The sequence below is a fragment of the Anomalospiza imberbis genome, chromosome 3, assembly GCF_031753505.1.
Source record: "Anomalospiza imberbis isolate Cuckoo-Finch-1a 21T00152 chromosome 3, ASM3175350v1, whole genome shotgun sequence".
Lineage (NCBI taxonomy): Eukaryota > Metazoa > Chordata > Aves > Passeriformes > Viduidae > Anomalospiza > Anomalospiza imberbis.
Window position 1 is genome coordinate 90,458,912 of NC_089683.1, and position 21,047 is coordinate 90,479,958.

The following is a 21,047-nucleotide window of genomic DNA, read 5'->3' on the forward strand; positions in this document are numbered from 1 at the left end:
AGACCTTGAGCCTAATAACAGTTTTGTTAGTGCTGGCATAGGACAAGATTAGCAATATTTTGCGATTAATAATCTCATCCACTAGGTTAACCAAGCAAGCCTTAACATATTTCTTATTAAAAGAAGAAATCCTTTCTTTTTCTTCCTCCAACTAAGCCTGTGCACCTTAATGCAATGATGATATGTTAGACCCAGCAGTTGTCAAAGCATCGTATTACTGTGATGCCATAATGACACCCTGTCTCTGTAAAGTAGTCATGTTTTCTCAAATCACACGTTGCACCGTTGATTTCTGACATGACACTTCATTCAGTCACTTTCCTTTTCTTTGGCGTCTCCATTCTCTGACAATAGCAGCTGGTGCCCATTTTCCTACTAAGTGATTCACATTTTACCACTTTACTAGAGTGCAATTAGCTGAAGCAGAAGAAAAATGTTCAGTGTAAAGCAGCTCAGCTGAAATTGTTACTCAGCTCTTTAACAGGACCTGGTGAATGTCTTGAGGTGTTGTCGTGGGTGTCGGTGCGAAAAACAATGTTTTGGTTTCTTTGCACACAAGTGTTTTTTTTCTCTGTTACAGTCAGGGAAACTGATTATGGGAATTCACTCGAACACACTGACTCTTTTTTTGTCTGCTGATTTTAGTATAGACCTGCAAAATGATAATGAAAGCAAGCACAGTATTTAGAAGGAACTGTGGTATTTATAGTCAAAGCAAGGATCTGGCTTCCATTCCTGACTTCTGCAGATTTACTGTGTCACTTAGACAGAGATTCTTTAATGCATTGGCTTTCACAGTTAAAGTCTGAGGAAAGCAAGACCTTTTTGGTAGACATCCATGTGAGACGAAGGTATTGGAGGAAAATCAGACGCATGGTACTGTTGGCATGAAAAGTACCTAGGTGTGCATAATAACACCTACCTTGCTGATGCTCCCACTTAGTAGCTGTCATTACAAATGTCAACTGCTAACAACCTATTCTGATATTTATGGAAGTAGGGCAATTCTCGCCCCAAGAAGAGAAAATTCTTCGTGTACAGGTAAAAGTGGACTTCAGCGTTGGTCTGTAGTAAAAGTGGTCACTTTAATTATTGTACCTAATTGTTACTGCCACTGATACCACCAGTGTGGCTCTGAAATATCGAATGATGCTGTATGAAGAGCTTTTCCTTCTTGAAAAACAAATGGAAATGTGTTCACGGATTATGATGTATTGGTACGTTGTTTTGACCTCCTTTGGGTATTGGTAATAAGAGAGATAAGGGAAAAGTAACTTTGTGAACCATTTATATATATAGATGCAATATAAAGAGCTCCCAGTAGCTGGAATGAGGCTTGCTTTCTTAAGGCTATATACTGTAATCAGATGCAGTTAATTTTTGCATTCCACTTGTATATTGATACTGATTTAGCCAGTGTCAGCACTGTCAATATCATTAGTAATGTGGCAGGTAGATGGAAATATGAATGTGATTGCATTAATAAATTCTTAATATATTCAGCTTTTCATAAGCACATAGCATTACAATTTATTCGCTATTGTTTAAGACCATTTTAAAGAAGAAGTTGCCTTTTGCAGTGCTCTGTCATTGTATCTTTCTGCCAGCAGATCCTGGCTTCAGGTCTTTCTTAAATGAAGAAGTTTTGAAGTAAATTTAATGTAGACATGAAGAGTTAATGCTGTATATTGCATATTAATCATGGCTTGCAGCAGCTTATATAGTTTCTCTTGTATATGGCCGTGGAAGTGCTTCTAGAGCCTGTTGTTGCTTTTCCTGAGGGTATGGAAAGGAAAGTTTACGTGAGGTTTCCCACTTGTTAGAAAACTTACTTCAGAACAGCCCACCACAAATGCAACTGCTATTTATTTGACTTAAAATCTAGTAAAGAAAAAACAACCCCACCAAGGCTTTAAAATAAATACTGTACATTTTTATATGACACATGTTATTTCTATTCATAAACCTTAACTAAATTTAGATTTTTATTAATCCAATGTGACCTAAAAATTTTGCATTAACAGCACAATGTGGAATTGGGCTTATTCTCTTTGAATGCAGATAAAGCCATCATCTTGAAAATAGCTCTTTCTGACAAAAAGGTGTTCCTTTGAAATAAAGTCTTATTCACTCCATTCCTCTTAGAGTTAATGTGAATTTTAGTGCCTCTAATTTTAGATTGAAGTGAGGTCTAGAATAAAACCCACCGGCTGACAATTGAATTTATAGATAGTTGTGAATATTTCAGGCTTGAATAATAGAGCTGTAGAATTTCAGACACAGAGAGGAAGAGAGAATTAAACTCCAACTGTAGTTTTACACTATAATGCAATGGTGTCTAGGAATTCTTCAGTGTAACGAGCTAAGTAGTAATTAGGAGGGAACTGAGGGAGGGATTTTACAGAGATCTAGCTTAGGCATTATTCCAAATGTTCAGCATGATAATTTGATGGTGGTCACACCTGCCATCCATTTTAGATGGCTCTTGAATTACTTTTGTTCAGAAGTGGTGCAGTAAGGAAGGAGTGAAAGCCGTAGGTGTCTGTTGCCCACCCACAGCCAGTACCCAGCCTTGTCTGTGTTTCACCTTCTGGGGATTGAGAAAGTTTCTGTTCTCAGAGTCAGACGCTGTTGTTTTTGCTTTTCCCTGGAATCGTTAATGTTTTAACTGTGTTTACGCTTTGCCAGCGCACACCAATCCGTTCTGTACTGTTGAAGCTGGAGCCAAAAGCCGCTCTGCCTTGGTTAGTACCAGAACCTGCTACTTCAGAGGCATCAGCAGACTGGCTTTAGCACAGGCAGCACTAGGGATCAGATTTTAGTGCTTGTTAGAACTGAGATGGTATTTTGGTTTGGACTGCTTGGAGTGGGAGATGGCTGCTTCTGTACTAGCCAAAACAACATGCAGTTGAGCAGCTAATTAATTGCAAATGGTTTTTTTTCAGGAACGGGAAGGGTGACATTCGGGCTCATTATTGCAGAAATTAGATTTAAAAAATCGTCAATGGAAGTTTCATAAAAGAATGTGCCATCAAGCTGGTTATGACAGACTGTAGGCAGTGACTCCTGGTGCTGTATTTTGAGCCTTTACATGTGGAGTCTTGGCAGAAGGGAGGTGAAAAAAGAACCGAGTACATGTTTAGTCAATAAAAGGATCTTAGTGTGTAGAAAAATAATACAAAAAATCAGTTGGTAAAATGGGGAAGTTAATTGATAATCTTAATCACAGCTGCATAAAATTCAGTGTCAATGCAAGGGGAGAGAGACAGAGAGACACCATGTTTTAGTACCCTAATAACTTCTAACTCTAGTCTAAGATCGTAATGTATGTGAGAGCAGTCGAGTAATTATAAGGTAATAAGTGGAGTGGTGGTGTAAGTGCTCTAAATTAAAAGGAATTCGCAGAGCTGCTGTAAGTCAGTGCCGACCCGCTTTCTTTCAAACGTTGACTTGAGAAAAGTGCTTAGCCCAGAGTGCAAGTAGAAAGACAAGAGAGAGCTATCTATTAATTACAGCACTCATTAACAGTGACGGCTACAAGGCAGCAGATGCAGAAGAAAAGGCACACGCTACTGCAGGCTGGCAAGGGGATTTCCCCCCCTCCAGTTCTTGAGGAAAGGACAACACAAGCAGGTGGTCCACTGTAATAAGATATTTTCACGGCTTTAACCTTCCCATTTCCTTGGTTTATTTGCTGACACCAGATAGCTTGTTCCTTCCACCTCCCCAAATAAGCCCTGATTTTAAGTTTAGATGGTAACATTTCTGTACAACAATCTGGCTGTTTTTCAAATATACACGTTAGTTGTTTTCAATAGAATTTTACAGTAAAAATCAAAACAATTGAGAAGTCTAAATAAAATCCATGGGCACCGATTTTAGAGTGAATCTCATCTTAAACACTTGTCCTTAATGAAGGGTCAGGCTCTTATCTCCATTACCCCCATTGGGAAGGAAGCCAATTCTTTTGATTTATGGCTTTTTTCCACTGGTGAATTTGATTCCAGATATTAAAGTAGAAATTGATGAAAATTTTTTATTCTTAAATAAAATGAACTGGAAAAATGAAGACAAGATCTCTAAAATTACTTCATAAAATTATGTCAGTCAGATTTTCTGGACTTAGATATTTGCTTTGAAAACACAAATCCATAGCTCCAGGTGGTCTTATGGGATAGTTGCTTTTCTGCAGTTAATATTTCTAAAGAAATGTTCATAACTATCAAGTTATGACTTGATAGTTATGCCAAACTATGAAGTTTGGCAGCTTCTGAGAGTACTGTCAGGAAAATGCTGGATAGGCCATTTGCTACTATGGTCTCATAATCACAGTTTGAGAAAATGAAGATAATATCTGAATCAGAGCTTTCTAATTATTATTTTTGTCCTTTGTTCACACCAAAATGTGTTAATAGTAAAAAACTTGGGGATGGAAATAGACAAAGATCTCTCCCCCAGTCCTCCCTGTAGAAAGCACTAATTTGTTGGATTAGATAGTGTGTAGTTTTATTTCAGCTGCTTAATTCTGAAACTGTGAGAACTGAGAAGACAAAAATCTCACTTTCTGAAAGACAAAACTTATATGTAAAATTTACTCTAATTATATTTTTAATCCAAGAATGGAGCACATAAAATGTCAGATCCTATAGAGCTGTAGATATATGGGATAGTGCTGTAGTTATTACTGGTTAGTCTGAAGATAATGGCTAGAAAGTAATTGCAGCCACAGCTGATGAATCATTTCACTTAGATTTTGTGAAAATGGAGTTCAGCTGTAATTATTTGTTAGAGTACCCTGTTGATGTGCTACTTCATTACTAAATAGCTGTATCTATAATAAAGCAATATTAATGAAGAAAAAAAAGATTGCAAGGAACTTGCTCTTCAGTTCTTGAATCAGATCAATAGATAATGGATATGTGTTTTAGTTAAGTGTCCTGACAAATATTAATTACAGAGCAGAGCATTTATGTGATCAAACTTGAAAATATTTGTTTCTGATAATGATGAGATTTACAGAAATATAGATGGAAAAATGAAGGCATTTAATAGCCAAGCCATGTAATAGGAATGATAAAATTTTTTGACTTGCTTGATGACAAGTTCAGAATTTAGAGTTGATGTGAAGTTGACATGTAGCCTAGAGGGCAGGTGGAGGGGACAACAGAAGGATTTGGTCTCTTTAAAGTTTTTGTTTACTGCCTGTCTGGAGCTTTGACAAAGCTCTGTCATGCCCTTATGCTGATTACCTTCATGTAGAACAAGAAGTATTGACTAATGAATGAGTGATGTGCAGTCCCTAACCCTCCCAGAGCAGCCTTAAAGAGCACTGTCTTTAATACACACATTCTTCTTTCTCTCTCTCCCCACTGCAGGCTTCTCTGCAGAATGTCAAGCAAAGATCGACACATTGATTCCAGCTGTTCGTCGTACATCAAGACGGAACCATCGAGCCCCGCCTCTCTGACGGACAGCATCAACCACCACAGCCCCGGTGGCTCCTCCGACGCCAGCGGGAGCTACAGTTCCACCATGAATGGACATCAGAACGGGCTGGACTCGCCTCCCCTCTACCCCTCGGCCGCAGGGCTCGGGGGCAACGGGCCGGTCAGGAAACGGTACGATGACTGCTCCAGTACCATTGCTGAAGACTCACAGACCAAGTGTGAATATATGCTGAACTCGATGCCCAAAAGACTGTGTTTGGTGTGCGGTGACATTGCATCAGGGTACCACTATGGAGTGGCCTCCTGTGAGGCCTGCAAGGCTTTCTTCAAGAGGACAATTCAAGGTTGGTTATTTGTGAGGCTTCCTTTCCTTTGCTCAAAATGAAAATGTATAGTCTTTGGCTGAAGCCTGTTAGGACTTCAGATTGTGTGTTTTCATGCACGGTCCTACAGATATTGCTCATGAAGAAGCCCCTTTGTGCTTCTTTGGGAGTTCTGTCTGTCACATTTAGCCCAATGCTATTTTTATTTTGATTCCAAAAAATAGAAGAGTGCTGGAGCTAACCAGTGGATGTTCAGATTTGTTTTCTCTGAGAGTTTGTCCAGATTCCCATAAATGATTGTTGCGAAGAAAGTGAAGCATTTTCTGAAGGTAGTCATGGACACCTTGTGAACACACCCTGTGGCTGGCACACAGGATTGTGCTTGGGTGTTGCTCCTAGGAGCACCACTCCTGTACTTAAATTGTTACAGAAATCCAGTTTATATTTGTTAAAGAACCGGTGCATGTGAAATTAGAACAAAAATGCAGTGGTGTAGTGCTTTGTGCCTATCAGTGTATTGATAACTGGTCTTTCACCTGCTATATACAGTGGTCTTTAATGGGTTTGTCAAATAACTGTAAGATCGTGTTCTAAGGATAGTAAGTTGGCAGCTTTTGGTCTCTGCTCAGTATTTTTTACTAATCTGCTCTTGATACCTATTACAAATATGCCACATATTTTGGCAGAAATTAGTACAAATGGGAAAATTTGCATGACTGCTTCTTCTAGCTTCAGAACCTATGGAGACAAAATAACCTTCTACTTTGATTTAGATATCATCCTTTCAAGTAAAATTGAAGGTGCTTTATTTAAAGAACATGAGGCCAAGCTTGGCCTGTGCAGAAATATAGTGTCACATTAAATTAAACTCAGACTTCAGAGACTAAAATTAGGTTGCTAAGTCCAAATTTAAGCTCCTCAATAAAACCTGCTTGATTTTCATACACGTTGAGCACCTGAAATTCTCAGGAAAGGCAGTGCAATCTGGTGATATACTTTTCTTTTTAAGAATGAACATAAAGTGAGCTTCAGTTTGTAATTTCACATAACCCCAAATTAAAAAACATTTGGTCTTAAGTATAGTGCTTCCATATTTAATGTAAAATTAGTAAGGAAAAATAATGAATGTTAATTTGATTTATCTGTTGCTGAGGTGGTGGCTGTTTTATTCTTCTCCATTTTGCTGCTGGGGAGATTTATGCCTTTTACCAGCATGAAGTATGAGGGCCATACAGCCACTAAAAGGAAACATCAGGCTTCAGTTGTTCTAATGGAGTTGAATGTTACACTGTTGGCAACCAGTAAACAAAGATTTGTAGTGGTGGCCTGGGTTTATATGTAAAATAAGCACACATATAGAGACAGTATGCTCATTTCCAGTCTCTTGTTTTGAAAAAAAAAGTAAAAAAAAAAGAAAAATAAAAAGAAGGGGTAGATGATTTCACTTGACCTTCAAGAACATTTTCAGAAAAGCTCAAAAAATGTTTCTACTGAATCAATTTGTATTTTGTGGTTGCTAAACTTCAAGCACCAATTTCAACTAGCAACTTTGTTTTTATAAATGGTACTTAATTGCTGTGTAATAGCTGTCCTACAAGACTGAATTGATGCACTATTATTTTAGTTGCATTTTGAGCACAAAAAAAAATGCTACAGAAACAAAAAACTGATTGAAGTGTTGACTTCTGGCAGTAATAGGTAACCTGCAATTTTACACCACACCACAGACAGCAAGTTTCTGGGCATGGGAGCACAAGGCAGAGACGTCATCCTCCAGATTAGCAACCTGGACTTGGCCACGCAGCTCAAGTTAGAACTGGCAGCTGTGCAAAAAGTCTCAGTGTGGTTAGAGCACGAGCTGCATCAGCAGGTGACAGTGCTGTGAAGACAAAAAAAATGCAGTAAGGCAAAACCAAACATTGAAAAGAAAAGCCATAATGAAGAAACTAAGAATAGGAAGTATGTTACCAATCATAATGTCATGGCAGCATCTTCAGCAATGGTCCTGACTAAGCTGGCATAAATACTGAGAGTTTTCAGGTATCATCCAAAATAATGGAAGCTACTTGGGTGAATCAAACCATAGGTTGTGGTAGGTCACAAAATGTATATAAAAAAAGGTGCTTCCTCATTACTTGAATGGGAAAATTCTACCTTTAGGCTAGCATGAAGAGTAATTCCCCTGAGGTTTTTTGTTCTAATTGATAGAATTTAGTTCCAGTGCCCTGGAGGTCATTCTTCCCTGCACTGTTTCATTTCCTTCTTCATATCATGTTCATTCTCTCTGCTTATTTTTAAAATGAGTTTGCTTCTGCATTACTGCAAATAAGAAAACAGGAAAACAGAAATAAATGCAACAGGCTTTGAAATGCAGAATAGAAAACCAGGCTGCCTGAAGAGTCAAATACTGTAACTGTGCGTATGAAGGGATAACATGTTTCAAAGAAGTCAAAGAATGACTTACTTTAAATGCTAACAGCTTAATTGTGATGGGTACTTTATTATAGATTCAATGAAAAAGAACGTAGGACTTCCCAAACCTTTGTTGATCATTCATCAGTTTACTAAATTAGCTCAGACTTGTAGATCCTCAATGCTAGTCTTGTTGAAATCATGGGCACAACTGCCCTGACTTCAGGGAGAGGAAGGCTGAGCTGATAAAGTCAGATTATGAAGCACATCCTGTGTTCATGTAAGGCCTGATGTCCTTTCCACTGAGTCAATGGGAGTGTTTCCATTCCAGAGGAGTCTCTTGAGGTCTCAGTAGGTGGAGGCCACAGGCAGCTGCTCAGAGAGTCAGCACAGTTATTTGTGTACCACCAGCATCTCACACAGGACAGAAGCATCACAGTGCACCTAGTAGCTCCTACACAAGGCTCTCTAGTCTTTCTCACCCTAATGTAGAGTATACATATGTTTTTAAGGGTAATGGAGATTATCATTCCCTTTCAGATTTAGCAGTTTAGTCTAAAAAAAAATCCACGCCTGTCTCCTGGAATCCATTCCTGCTTATTTCCTTAAACATTAAGAAATTAAATGAACCCTGTTTTGAATTATAAGAAGGAGTAATTTTGTCTTTTTAGAACATATATATTTTTAACAAGGCCCAAAACTACATTTGCAGTTTTGGTAAAGTGTGCATAATTATGATAAAAATCAATAATATTAGAAGAAAATAGAAACAAGCAATTTCCTGGCTAAAAAAATGCAAGAGAACAAACCCACCAAAAAAGATCTCAATATATAAAATTGATGTCTTCTTAGGTCATAGTAGAAGGTAGTGATGTTCTGCCCCTTTTGTGAGATATAAGGTATGGAAGAACTGGATGTTCTCTCTGTTCAGCCTAGCACTCACTCAGCTGCATCTCTCTGTTTGCTTCTGGGATAATTTACATGTTGGCTGATTGCAAGTGTCTCAGAGAAATACACACACAGCCAAATCTTCCCAAAATTGGCTTAACATCAGGGATAGTAGAAAATAGCAACATCTAAAAATAGTTACAGGTCTATTGATTTTTAGGGTCTCTTCACAGTTTTTGCTGTGCACTGTATTATCTTGAAAACTCTGAGCTTTCATTAAAAGAAAGAGGGGAAAAAAAAGAATTTTCATTTGTCAGCTGGGTGCAAAGTCTTCTGTTCAACACAGAAGTCTTGCACTTGCTAGAAATTTTGTAGTGAATATTTAATGTAAATATATTTCTCATAATTTTTATTTGGTCAGTTATCACATATACTAGTAAGTACACATTTTCATTAATAATATGTAATTACTTGGTGTTCATAACTTAAATATTTCAGCAGGTGGATTGAACTGGTGTTCTTGCTTTCAGGAGAGGGCTGAGATGATAGGACTTACAGGTTCGAAGACAGTTTATTATCCTGTTTTATGCTAGCTTTTATCTTCTAAAACAATGGCCTGCATCTAGAAGACTTTCATCCTTCCTCCTTCCAAATTGTCCAGACTGTTGTCTTCAGACTCTTTAAACTAGCTTGAAAAGACAATGTGTAAAGCCTACACATTCCTCCTAAGGCTTCTCACAAAAGTCTCAGATCTTACTTATAATTTCTCTGGATAGTGTTTGAATTTTCCCCCAAAAAGTGAAGTATTTTGCATTCAGTAGTCTTTCTTCTTGAATTTTTACTTTTTTGGGGGTTTTTTTTGTTTATATGTTTATTTTTTGAGGAAAAGCAGTTGGATGAACAGTAGTGAGGCATCAATCCTCCGTGTATACCCAGGGTGAGTAAAGCAATAGTTGGTAAGAAGCCCTGCAGTCAGACCCTCACTGTCTCATCATTTTATCCCTGAGAGTCGCTGCCTATCTATGTCTCCTAAAATGAACAAGAAATACTCTATCCTTGAAATGCTGTTGTCTTCTGCCATCTCATTTTATGCTGCTCAGCTAAGAGCCTTCAGCTCTACAGTTCTGCAGGGATGTTCCTATTGTCTTCAAAGCCTGCCCAAACTGTTTTGTACTTTGTTCAGCTCTTTGGTTACTCGGAGTTGTTTTTAATCCCTCTAATGTTCAGCTTTTTCAATCCTCTTTAGAGTGCTGACCTATTATTGAGCCAGTTTGAACTGTAAATGTACAAACACTTTACAGTACATACATTTTTATTTTTCAATCAGGAAGTTTTAATCAAGAAAGATAGAACTATGTACATTCAGATGAGACAACATAAAGTTTGATTTGAAGTTGCACGTGACCGAAGTGGCTTCGAAAGGGTATTTTGCATTTCTGAAAGCTGTCTTTTGTAATACATTTTTGAGGAGGAAATGAAAGCAAATTAAATAAGATTTTATGGCTTTTCAGATTCTTTGCTGATAGCTAAGATTATTGTTGTTTTATAGAAGGATAGGGTGGAGGCTCACATCTTGGTACACTGGCCTGTGGACCTTGGCTCTGGTGCAGAGTTGGCCGCCCTCCAGTGAGCCCAACACTAAATGTCACCTGAATCCATCATTACCTGATTTAATCATTCACCTTCCTTATATAAGTGAAAGTCTGTGCATTAGCAGTTCTTTCAAAGAATATTTTAAGCAAGCAGTGATAGATATCTTCCCCTTTCCCCAATTTCTCTGTGCTTGTGGGCCAGCCAGACTAGCAAGCGAGTATTTTTAATTCCTTCCAACACATCTTTTTATTCTGTAATAATGTCATTGCGTAGCTATGGCAGATAAACAACATGAGATAATAAAATATAAACATGCTGAAATCTGAGAACCAGAGAGAAGTTTAAAAGTATACAGATTGTTCTGTCTTTTTTACTATCCCTGCTTTCCTTACAACCTTGAAAATTGTAATAAGCATTTAGATGATTTGGGAGTAAGAATGAGCCTCCTCATTCTTATTGGTGCATGGTTATTTTGAACCCATCAGAAATACTGCAAAAGAGATGTGATTTACAAATAGTGCTGGTACACCAGTGTGTATCAATGTCATTATAATTAGGTCTGGATCTCCTTTTGTTATAAACATCTCTGAAAGCCTCCAGCCCACTTACAAAGCTCTGTCTCATTTGAAACCAGAGACATGAGAAGTCTTTGCTAGCAAGTAATTTATGTTAATGTTTGTATAACTTTTTAATGACCTTTTTTCTAGTGTGAAAATAATTCAGTTTGCAGCTCTCCAGACTGAGATACTCCATATGCTTATAAACAAACAATGACAATCCTCTGTGCTATAGTAGTAGAATGTATCAAAATTGACCTAGATAAAATACCAGTAGGGACCATATGTAGATAGTTCAATCTTTTTGACTTGAACAGCTCTTAAGTGACTGCCAGGTAGCAGGGGATCAGTTCTGTCTGTGCCTTCAAAGCACTGATTCTCTTTTAAGGTGACCTAAATGCCCTTCATTTCTCTTGAATGAGTTGGGTCCAGGGGGATTCAAAGGTAGTTGGGCCCTTACAGATTCAACACCCCCTAATATCAGTCTGATACTGAAAATTATGGAGACTTTTTATGATGCTGGAAATCAATCTACGTAAAGTTAGAGGCTGATACAAAACTGTCATGTAGTCAGACTAGCCAACATCACCTTTACATTTTTGCTTTAAATCGCCATGTTGCTTTCTAAGAATTAAAAAAAAAAAATTGCAAGTTCTAAATATGTTTTTGTTCTGTAACACAATGCACTGATTTCTTCAAAGCAATTCAACATAGTGACTTCACTAAAAATGTACTTTTAAGCTGTTCATGTTCCTCTCTCAAACACCATGTTTAAAAAGTATCTGCTCCTCCTTAGTTAGTTACTCTAACAGAAAAGGCAACATAAGCAAGAGATGAAACATAACCCTTCATACATGAAAAGATGCTTGAGACATTTGGGAACCAAATTTTTAAATGTTCTGTAACTCTGTGTTTCTGAAGTCACCTGGTTGAAAAGTTGTGAATACAGTCAATTTTAGGCTTGATCATCTCCAGATGACCTGTAGCAGAATTCATTGGTCTGTAATCATAGAGCTTTCTTACAGTATCAGGAGAATCTGTCTGAGGATTTGTCAGGCAAAACTGGATTCAGTTACTTATGTTCAAATCTGACCTCATTCCATCCTGACCCTACTTCTGAAACTTTACCGATGAGGGTACTTTTACATGTGAAAATATTTACTCAAACCTTAATTCAGCTAAGTTTTGACTGCACAGTAGGGAGCAGAGACTGGAAGAACTGAAACTTTAACCAGAGAGAAAATATTTTTACTTTCCTCAGTTCAGCTTCATTAAGAGAATAGATTTTCAAGTCTGAGACTTTTTCTCTGTCCTTCTTTTCAGCCTGTTACTCTTGATTTCTAAGAGCTCCTCATTCTCAGATTCTCAGGAACTATTCTTTTCCGTTCTGGTTGGATTATGTATAAAAGTGTAACCTAACATAGTGAAGTTCACTCTCTGTGCCAGCTTAGATTCTCCTGTGTCTCTCTTTCTAAGAGTTCTCTTTTATTACGTTCTTGATGCATAGCAATGCACAGAAAAGCAGGTGTATTCCTTCCAGTCTGTCACCCAGGAAAAGAGAGCTTGAAGGGGTATCTGGGGTAAACCTCACTGCAGAAAGACTTAAATCCAGTTAAGCAGTAGTCTCTATGAAGAATGAGAACACTTAATTTTTAAAAATACAAGCTTTTGGAAAAAAGGTATTAAGTTACAGAATGTGAAAGAGAAACTTTGGGAGAAAAATGGAACCTTATTGAACTGAAATGCAGCTTCGTGAACAGAAAATTAATACACTGAATGAATATTGGTTCATTTGTTTTTTTTGCTTCTTTTTTTCTTCTGAGCCTACATTTCTACACAATAAAAATTTCAATACTGATATCTTCAGTATTCCTCTTGCTTTTTTAAGTGGCTCATGGCTATTTTTTCCAAACACATTTTCACCCTGCACTTTAGTCTTCCTCTTAGCTTTTACTTGTCCAAAGTTTTTCTGAGCATGCTTCAACAGCTTGTAGCAATCCTTTTACATCTTTGGTGTTATAATGTCTAATACTGCAGTATGAAAAAAGGAAATAAAGCTTATGCTAGGAATTCATGTCTGCAGCTTCTATTTTTGTTGGTTTTAGTGAAAGAGAGACCCCTGTTCCAGTCTGTTTCCAGAGCTAGCTTCTCCCTCTCTGGGTGGTATCTGGGAGGTTCTGAAGTTGTGACTGTTGATGACAATAGCTTCTAGCAAGGAAGGAGGCCCAGTGCTTTCAATGACCTCTTCTTAGCCATGGTTCTTGCTTGTCCTGTCACCTTTAGTGTCACTGTCAATTCTGTGCAAGACATGGCCAAAATGGTTTTGAGAATCTTGGCTAAATCCACTCAGTTGCCTGACTTGTAAAGCCATCAAGTAAGTCCCTGTACCACAAAAATTTTTATTTCTTCACTCATTCAAGTAGCATCCAAACCTCATCTGTGAGGTAAAAAGAGATGGTACCTTGGCCCATTTATCCTGAGCTGTGTGTGAAGATGTGACTGTCTGAAGCATGTAAAATTGGAGAGCTGGATATATGGGGTAGGTTTTAGCACCTCACCTGCTATCAGGATCAAATGGCATCATGTTTTCAGTTTTTCAGCTGCTCTTGGTAAGCACAGTGTTTTAGAAGTATTTTCACATCCTGTGGCTGCGCTAATAAAATTTAACAAATCAGTAGAAAAAGGAACTGGTTTTAAATAAACATTCCTTAGTATATGAAGAAAGAAAAGGGGCTTAGGCTGGTATAAATCCCATTATATTATTCTAGCACACGTGGAAATGTGTTTGGGGAGTGAAGATTTGACATATATTTTTATTTTCAAGCGTCATACTAATTTATATTACTCAGCCCTTTAACTGCCAAACAGTAAAAGTCCATTATGCTACTGAAAAGAATATACAAATTATCCCCTGGCACTTTAGGCAGGAGGTTTACATATATGCTGTTATTCTATCAGCCAGCTAGCTGCACGATTCTATTAAGGAGTAAGTGAGAAAATTATATTGCCTGCAAACTAATTGTACAAAAGACTCTGAAATAAGTAATCAAAGCCCAGTTCTTTCTGAAAACTAGCCAGGAGATATTACGAAACACTCAATCACTCTTGTCAGCCCAATTTAAAGACCCCGAGCTGCCATGTTGATTTTGTTCACTGTATAACACAGCTTCCTTTCCAGCTGTTGACAGGAGTGGGCAAACTCAGCTTTTCGTCTTCCTAGCTGCTCAGCTTCAGCCTCTAGCATCTTGAAGTAAGTAAGGAATTGGTAGAGATTCCTTCTGGATCTTCCTCTGAAATAAAATGCAGATCTGAGTATCTTGAATGGAAACTCATATCTAGAAGTAAATAAGAAATTATGAAAGTTCTAATGACCTGGAACGTGCAGTAAATTCATGTTTTTAACAAAAGTAAATCCACTAATACTTGAAGTGCTAGGTAAAATGCATTCATTATGAATAGATATCCACTGCATCTACATGTGCACTGGAGACAAAATGTTAATTCCTTGAACCCTTACTGCAGTGTAGCCATGTTCTAAAATGCTGGAACACTTTATGGGGACCAGCTGTGGTCATTGGTAAGATGTGGATCTTTGTTTCTATTCCTGTAACTTTGCTGAGCTCGTTGGAGGAATTCTTTGCAGCATCTTCCAAGTTCATTTTACAACACCAAAAATTAATATTGAGTGTCTGCTGTAAAATACAAGTCATTAAAGAAAAGCAGTTTAAATTGAAAGGAGATTCCCCCTGTAAGCTAAAGTACTAGAATCCAAGTGATTAGAATAATAGCTCCTTTTAGCGTTCTTTAGGTGTCAAGAATTTGCAGGAAAAGTAAGTTGCACTGTGCCTGCTGCAGACTGTTGCATAGTTTGCAGAAATGTGAAATGTCAAGGTATGGATTAGAAGTGTCTGCATAATGAAGTGAACAATCTTGCATTTATCTTTCTGGTTCTGAATGCTACTTCTTGGTGTTGGCACCTGTACCTTTGTATCTTGGGATAGAATCACTTCATACAGTGAGAGTATTCTACCTGCCCTGGTAGAGAGCGTTGCTTCCTGAAATTCTCTGTTATAATCTTGATCTTGTGTTTTGATCAAGATTGTTTCTGACCTTGTGCAAAGGTATCTTTGATCTTGTGCAAAGCATTTCTGATTCCCTGTTTATCTTTTTTTTTTTTTTTTTTAAGATAGGGATGGTAATACATTTGTTACTGTAGTATAATGAAGTTAATTAGATACAATTTGTGAAAGCTTTGAAGGTCTTCCTGTGTAATGGTTGTGCCTTTCTAAGAATGCCTTGTTAGAAGGAGAGGATAATGTGAATCCTTTTTTAAGCTTATCCTTACCATCATTTTCCACCTATCCTTCCAAAAGTGTTATTTCCTAACTTTTCTAATGAGTATTGGAAAGACCTTTTGCAGGAACTGTTGTGCTGAATTCCCTACCCACCATATCCTTCAGTTTCTTAAATAGCTTTCTCCACAGCAGCTAAGAAAGGGGAAAAGGGCTAAACTGATTTGACTGTTGTCATTAGCATTCAGGCATACCAAGATCTGTTTTACTCACCAGCATTGCTAACTCACTCATGCAGCAATGTGCAGGGGGAAGAAAGCCAGCAAAGGTCTGAAAAGGTTGTGCCAAATGTGCTGGTTGTGTTGGCAGAGTGCACATTTTGCCATGTAGATCTCCTTTATCATAAATACTTAACCAATTTTCAATAGATGTAAGTGGTTTAAGTATTACTTCCTGTTGAATTAGCAGTTGCTGAGCATTTGAGTCTTTGTGCAATCCTGCAATCCACTAATGTGATATTTAATGAGGAGACATCAGTCTGGAGAAAGGTAGTCAATATAAATCAGTGTTTACGAAGTGTGATTAACTCTGAAATATTTCATCAATGCTGTGGTCCCAGGCAGACTCAATGCTAATTATTAGAACCTGTGCATGTTTCAGGGGACTTTGATGGACCTCGAGTGCAGCAAACGTGGAGCAGCAAAATTGCGATTATGCTCGGACTGCCTCTGATGACAATTTATGCATTTGGTGTGATGACCTCTTGCTTCCCAAGAGGGCAATAAACAGAATGCATTTTCATTAAGATACTAATGCACTTTATCACAGGGGGAAGGGGTTAGAAAATAAAGAAATACCTTTAAAGCAAGATGTGACAGACTGATCGGGAAGATACTTTATTTAAAAGTCATTTTCCCAGTGTAACTTCTGGCTGTTGCAAAGTCTGTCACAGTGGATGTAGTGTTGGGCTATAGGATGCAAGGCTGCGCAGATGAATAAGCTGAGCTAAGCTGTTTTATGAAGAGTGAAGTGGTACTAGGGCAAAAGAGAACAAATGTTCTCGCATTTGGACTTGGATACCCAAAGATGTGATTTTTAAAAAGTAAACTACTCGTGTATTTTACTCATTCATTGGCAGGCTTCTATTTTCTTATTTTTGAGTAGAAATAGGAAGAATTAAGCAGTAGCAACAAAGAAAAAAGAGACTGCTTTGCTCAGGAGGGCTCACATTTAAGGCTTAAGCTTGTTGTAGGCCTTAAGAGGGGAATTGGGAGAAGCAGGGGCATAAAGGCAAGCATCTCTTCCAGTTTTTGTTATTCTGACAGCTTGGCAGGAATGATCCTATTCATGATGCCTCTTAGTACAAGAACTTGGTTGAAAGTATAGAGAGAAGAGGAGATGTCCTGGAGCAGAGGCCTGGCCTGGCAGCTGTAAAACATGCTAGATGTGGTAGTAGCCGTCCTGGTGAGCCCTGCCTAATGCTCTATGCCAGCTGTAGTGAAAGAAGAAAGGTGAAAGTCCATAGTACCTGTTATAGTTGATTATGCAGTAAAGCAGTCCTCCTATTGAATTCTAGGCCAAGAGAGACTAATGAAATTGGCTAAAAAGGAAAATAAAGAGTGCTCAGAGAAGGAGCCTGAGCCTGTGGCTTGGTACAGAAAATAAATGACAAAATGTCTTTCTTCTATCAGCAGGAATAACATACACAAAGGATTTTGCTAGGGACAATATTTGGAGTGAGACACAGACTCATATTAATTATGGTTTTGTATATATTTCTTTTATATAGATGTCAAGATTAAAAAAAAAAGGTGAAAAAACTTCATCTTTTAACTCAGCCAATTATTTTTACTTGAGAGGTGATTCCTTTCTGTAGCACTGCTTACTCTTGGTGCATTCCAAAATGAAATACAACAGCAATTGTGTGAGTACTTTTGTATATCTGTTGTGTTGGTTAGTCAGTGACTCTGAGCACCTCTTCCCCTGTCTGTTCCATCACAGGTAACATAGAGTACAGCTGCCCAGCAACGAATGAATGTGAAATCACAAAGCGCAGACGCAAGTCCTGCCAAGCCTGCCGCTTCATGAAGTGTCTAAAAGTTGGCATGCTGAAAGAAGGTAAGACTGACCACCTCAATCTGTATCTCTCTGCAATCACTTGCTACAACAGTAGGGCAGTCAGGAAAGAAGAGAGACTGGTGAGTGTTCTAATCAGTTTTTGCAAAGGCTATTTTCATATATACTTGCTCTTTCTGACATCTACTTCTAAGCTATAGAATCATGCTTTATCCACGTATGGTTCATCATCTTGTTTAGTACAGCAAAATGCACCTCAGCATTTAATCTCCTTCATTAAGTAACTGATAGAATAACCATCAGAATTCTCAAAGGTTTATTTCCTCCATTCCTTATCCATTGTTACTCTGTCCCAGTTCTGGCAGAAAACCGAAACACATACTGTGCCTTCCTTTTATTCAGTCTTCATTCCATCAGGACAAATGAAAGGGTTACTTCTAAATTAAACAAGTATAAGTGTTTTTGTGTGTACTGAAGTTACTGTAACTACACTGGAGCAAATTATGGGATGCAGAAGAGGAGAATCCACCCTCCCCCCCTTTTTTTTCCTAAAAGTGTCCGAGAACCCCTGCCCCTCACTGTAAGTATATGTTGGATGTTTTAATTCATCAGTTATATTTTGAAGATACTGAATGCAAGAAAATATACTCAAGAAATGGTGCTGTCTTACCTGTAACCTGCTTCATCTCTGTTACACAAAGAGATGATTCCTCAAATCTCGGTCGCCTGCTATGCACTTACATTGCTGTTAATATATATGCAAGAACACACTTGTAAGTGCATGTATTACATGCATTATTATTTTAGGGCACTGTCACCACCAAGAAAGATGCCATGAACTTCTGAACTAGATAAACATTTGAAATAAAATCAGCATAGTGTTTTCTTAAGTATTGTATCCAGTGGAGAGTACTTTATGTTAAGCAACCACTTCAAAACAATCCTATCCAATTTTGCTTTGTCAGTGCTTGAAAATTTGGTTTTAGTAACTGTCTGATTTTTGCAAATGGGTTGGTAATAATGCAAAACAGGGTAAGTATGCAGCTATCGGGGTAGAAATCCAAGAAAAAGCATAGACCAGTGGTGAGATGATGGGCAAATCAGGCCTATCACGTACCTACAGACATATATTCTTATTGGATTATACTTACTAAGAATAAACCTTGTTCTGTGCTACTGCTCTGGCAGATGCTATGATCCTGTGAGCCAAATCCTGCTGTCCTTAGTCTTACTCGAGCAAAACTCCTGTCAGATTCGATGGAGATTTTGCCTCAGTAAGAATGGCAGGATTTGACCCTCTCTTCGGTGGTTATAGGAGAGTTCTTACTTGCCAAAATGCTCATATAACTGACCACTAGGAGCAGTTACTTGAAAATGAAATTATGATGCTTAGATAAAATGTAAAAAGAAAGGGATGACTGGGTATGGCACCTTTTGAAAGGGACTGTGCTTCTTAGCATCTTTTTTTATTAAGTTAAAACCCTCTATCACTAGTTACCTAATATACAGATATATGGAGCAACTTCTTTGAAAATGAAACAGTGCTACCAAGAGCACATACAGGTGAATTGATTTAATCCTTTTCCTCTAAATTTTGAGGGCACTATTGTGCATCCATTAACATATATATTTAAAAAAATCTAGGCTGTGTGCAGCTTCTGGGACTGAAAGAGGAAGTTGTCTCCTCTACAAATAAGTAATTATCTCAGCAAATTTGTGTGCAGATTTACTGTTTCTGCATACAATTTTGTTAACTGAGATAATTGAGTTAGATAATACAGATGTACATTGTGAGTAAGGTTTTTTGTTTGAATGTTCATTGTCCATGGATTCAAATCATTCCAAAAAGTTTTTTTAATAAGAATTGCATGAAAATTCTACTCTAAAAGCACATACCTTTTTCTAAATGGCAAAATAACTAATTACTTTGAAAATATTGTGTTGTTTATCTACCTCCTATTATAACAGCCTCTAAGGACATTTTATTTTTTTCCCTCTTTAGTGACCACTTTTCAAATCATACTGATTCACAGCACATTTTTAAGACAGTACTTGTAGTAATGATTTTTTTTTCTTGTTGAAAGGTAGTTTTAGAGATGGGTGTTGTTTTAACCTATGGGAAAGTCTGGAGATGACTTTTTGACTTGGACCACATCCTTTATGTACTGAATTAAGGAAGATAATATACTGACTTCTTTTGTGTGTAAAGTGGTAAAAATTTATTGATTAGCATGGACTTAAAATAAGCTGATATTATTCTTGCTGTATCTCAAGTGTTTCTTTATGTACAGACAAGGATTTCAGTCCCATGCAGCATGTCAGAGATCATGCGGCAGTAAATCTATTCAAATGTAAACCTGTTCAATTCAATTACCAGTTTATAATAAAATTTGCTGCTGCAGCCTCCACGTTTGTCACAGCAGTCTCTACATGCTGATGGCACAGCATGCCTGGAAATTGACAGCCTAAATCTATTTACAAAAAAAATTTAGTTGCAGACCTGAAATAAAATCAAGTTTAAGCAGCTTTGAGAGGAGCATCACATTCCTTACAAGAACAGCACATCTGTCAGGGTGCATCTTCTCCAGAAATCTTACCTTGTTTGTGGGGAGTTTTGTTGTAGAAATTTATCCTTAACAAACAGTTTTTAAGTGTAATCCAAAGTGAAACAATTATCAGATATTGTGCTTCCCTTCACATTGGAAAGGACTTTACTACATTGTCATTCTGTGAATTGTCATATGAATTTCATGGTAGTAATCACAGTGCCTGGAAAAAGATTCTGAGTTTTACTTGGCTTGTAGGGCAAGGTCTGAAAAGTGCTTACAACAAATACATAGAGTGGCTTCCTTTCAACATCTGCATGGTGAATAATTTATGTGACAAGATAATGTTGTTTTTCATCAAGCATCTAGTGTTTCTGTGGGAGACCCGGTGTTAGGGTAGTGGGGCTGTGTTTTGGGGTCAAAATCCTGGGAGGGAATTGGATTTCTGGTCACATGAAGTACAAGGTGGAGTAGGAATTTTCTGTACATATTCTCATGGATGTTGGTGGGGCTTAACCAGCAGCACCTAGATCAAGATTCTTAATAATTTGTAAGATGTGGGCCAGGAGCCAGACAAGGAATGCTACAGCAATGCTGTGCTGGGCTGGGCTGGAGTGGGATTGAGGCCCTTGCTGCATCTCCTGTTGAATATCATAAAAAAGTTCATACAGACTGATCTGGAAGAGCTCATAATTTTGTTTTAGCCCATGGACTGTTACCTGAAAACATGTCTGGGTCTATGGATGTCTTTAGAGGATGTTTTACTGTAGCATTCAGCAGAGGCTGATGAGCTTTTAGGCACAGGACAAAGATGAAGGTGTTGTGTTTTCATTTACTTTTCTAGGTAAGGGTTATTAGCAGCAAAGCAGAATATATTGCACTCAAAGAAGAAAATTTACAGTTTTCTATATTT

General features: G+C 37.8%; 1 protein-coding gene across 37 annotated transcripts in view; it reads left to right on the top strand.

The window, feature by feature from the left end:
• The window catches only part of ESRRG (estrogen related receptor gamma), a 372,308-nt gene that overhangs the window by 244,368 nt on the left and 106,893 nt on the right, over positions 1-21,047 (top strand). For all 37 annotated transcript variants that reach the window (XM_068185666.1, XM_068185642.1, XM_068185654.1 and 34 more), the window contains 2 exons: positions 5,376-5,791; positions 17,514-17,630. In XM_068185666.1, the coding sequence (XP_068041767.1) occupies positions 5,389-5,791; positions 17,514-17,630 (520 nt within the window). In that variant the 5' untranslated portion in view covers positions 5,376-5,388. The remainder of the gene's footprint in view (positions 1-5,375; positions 5,792-17,513; positions 17,631-21,047) is intronic.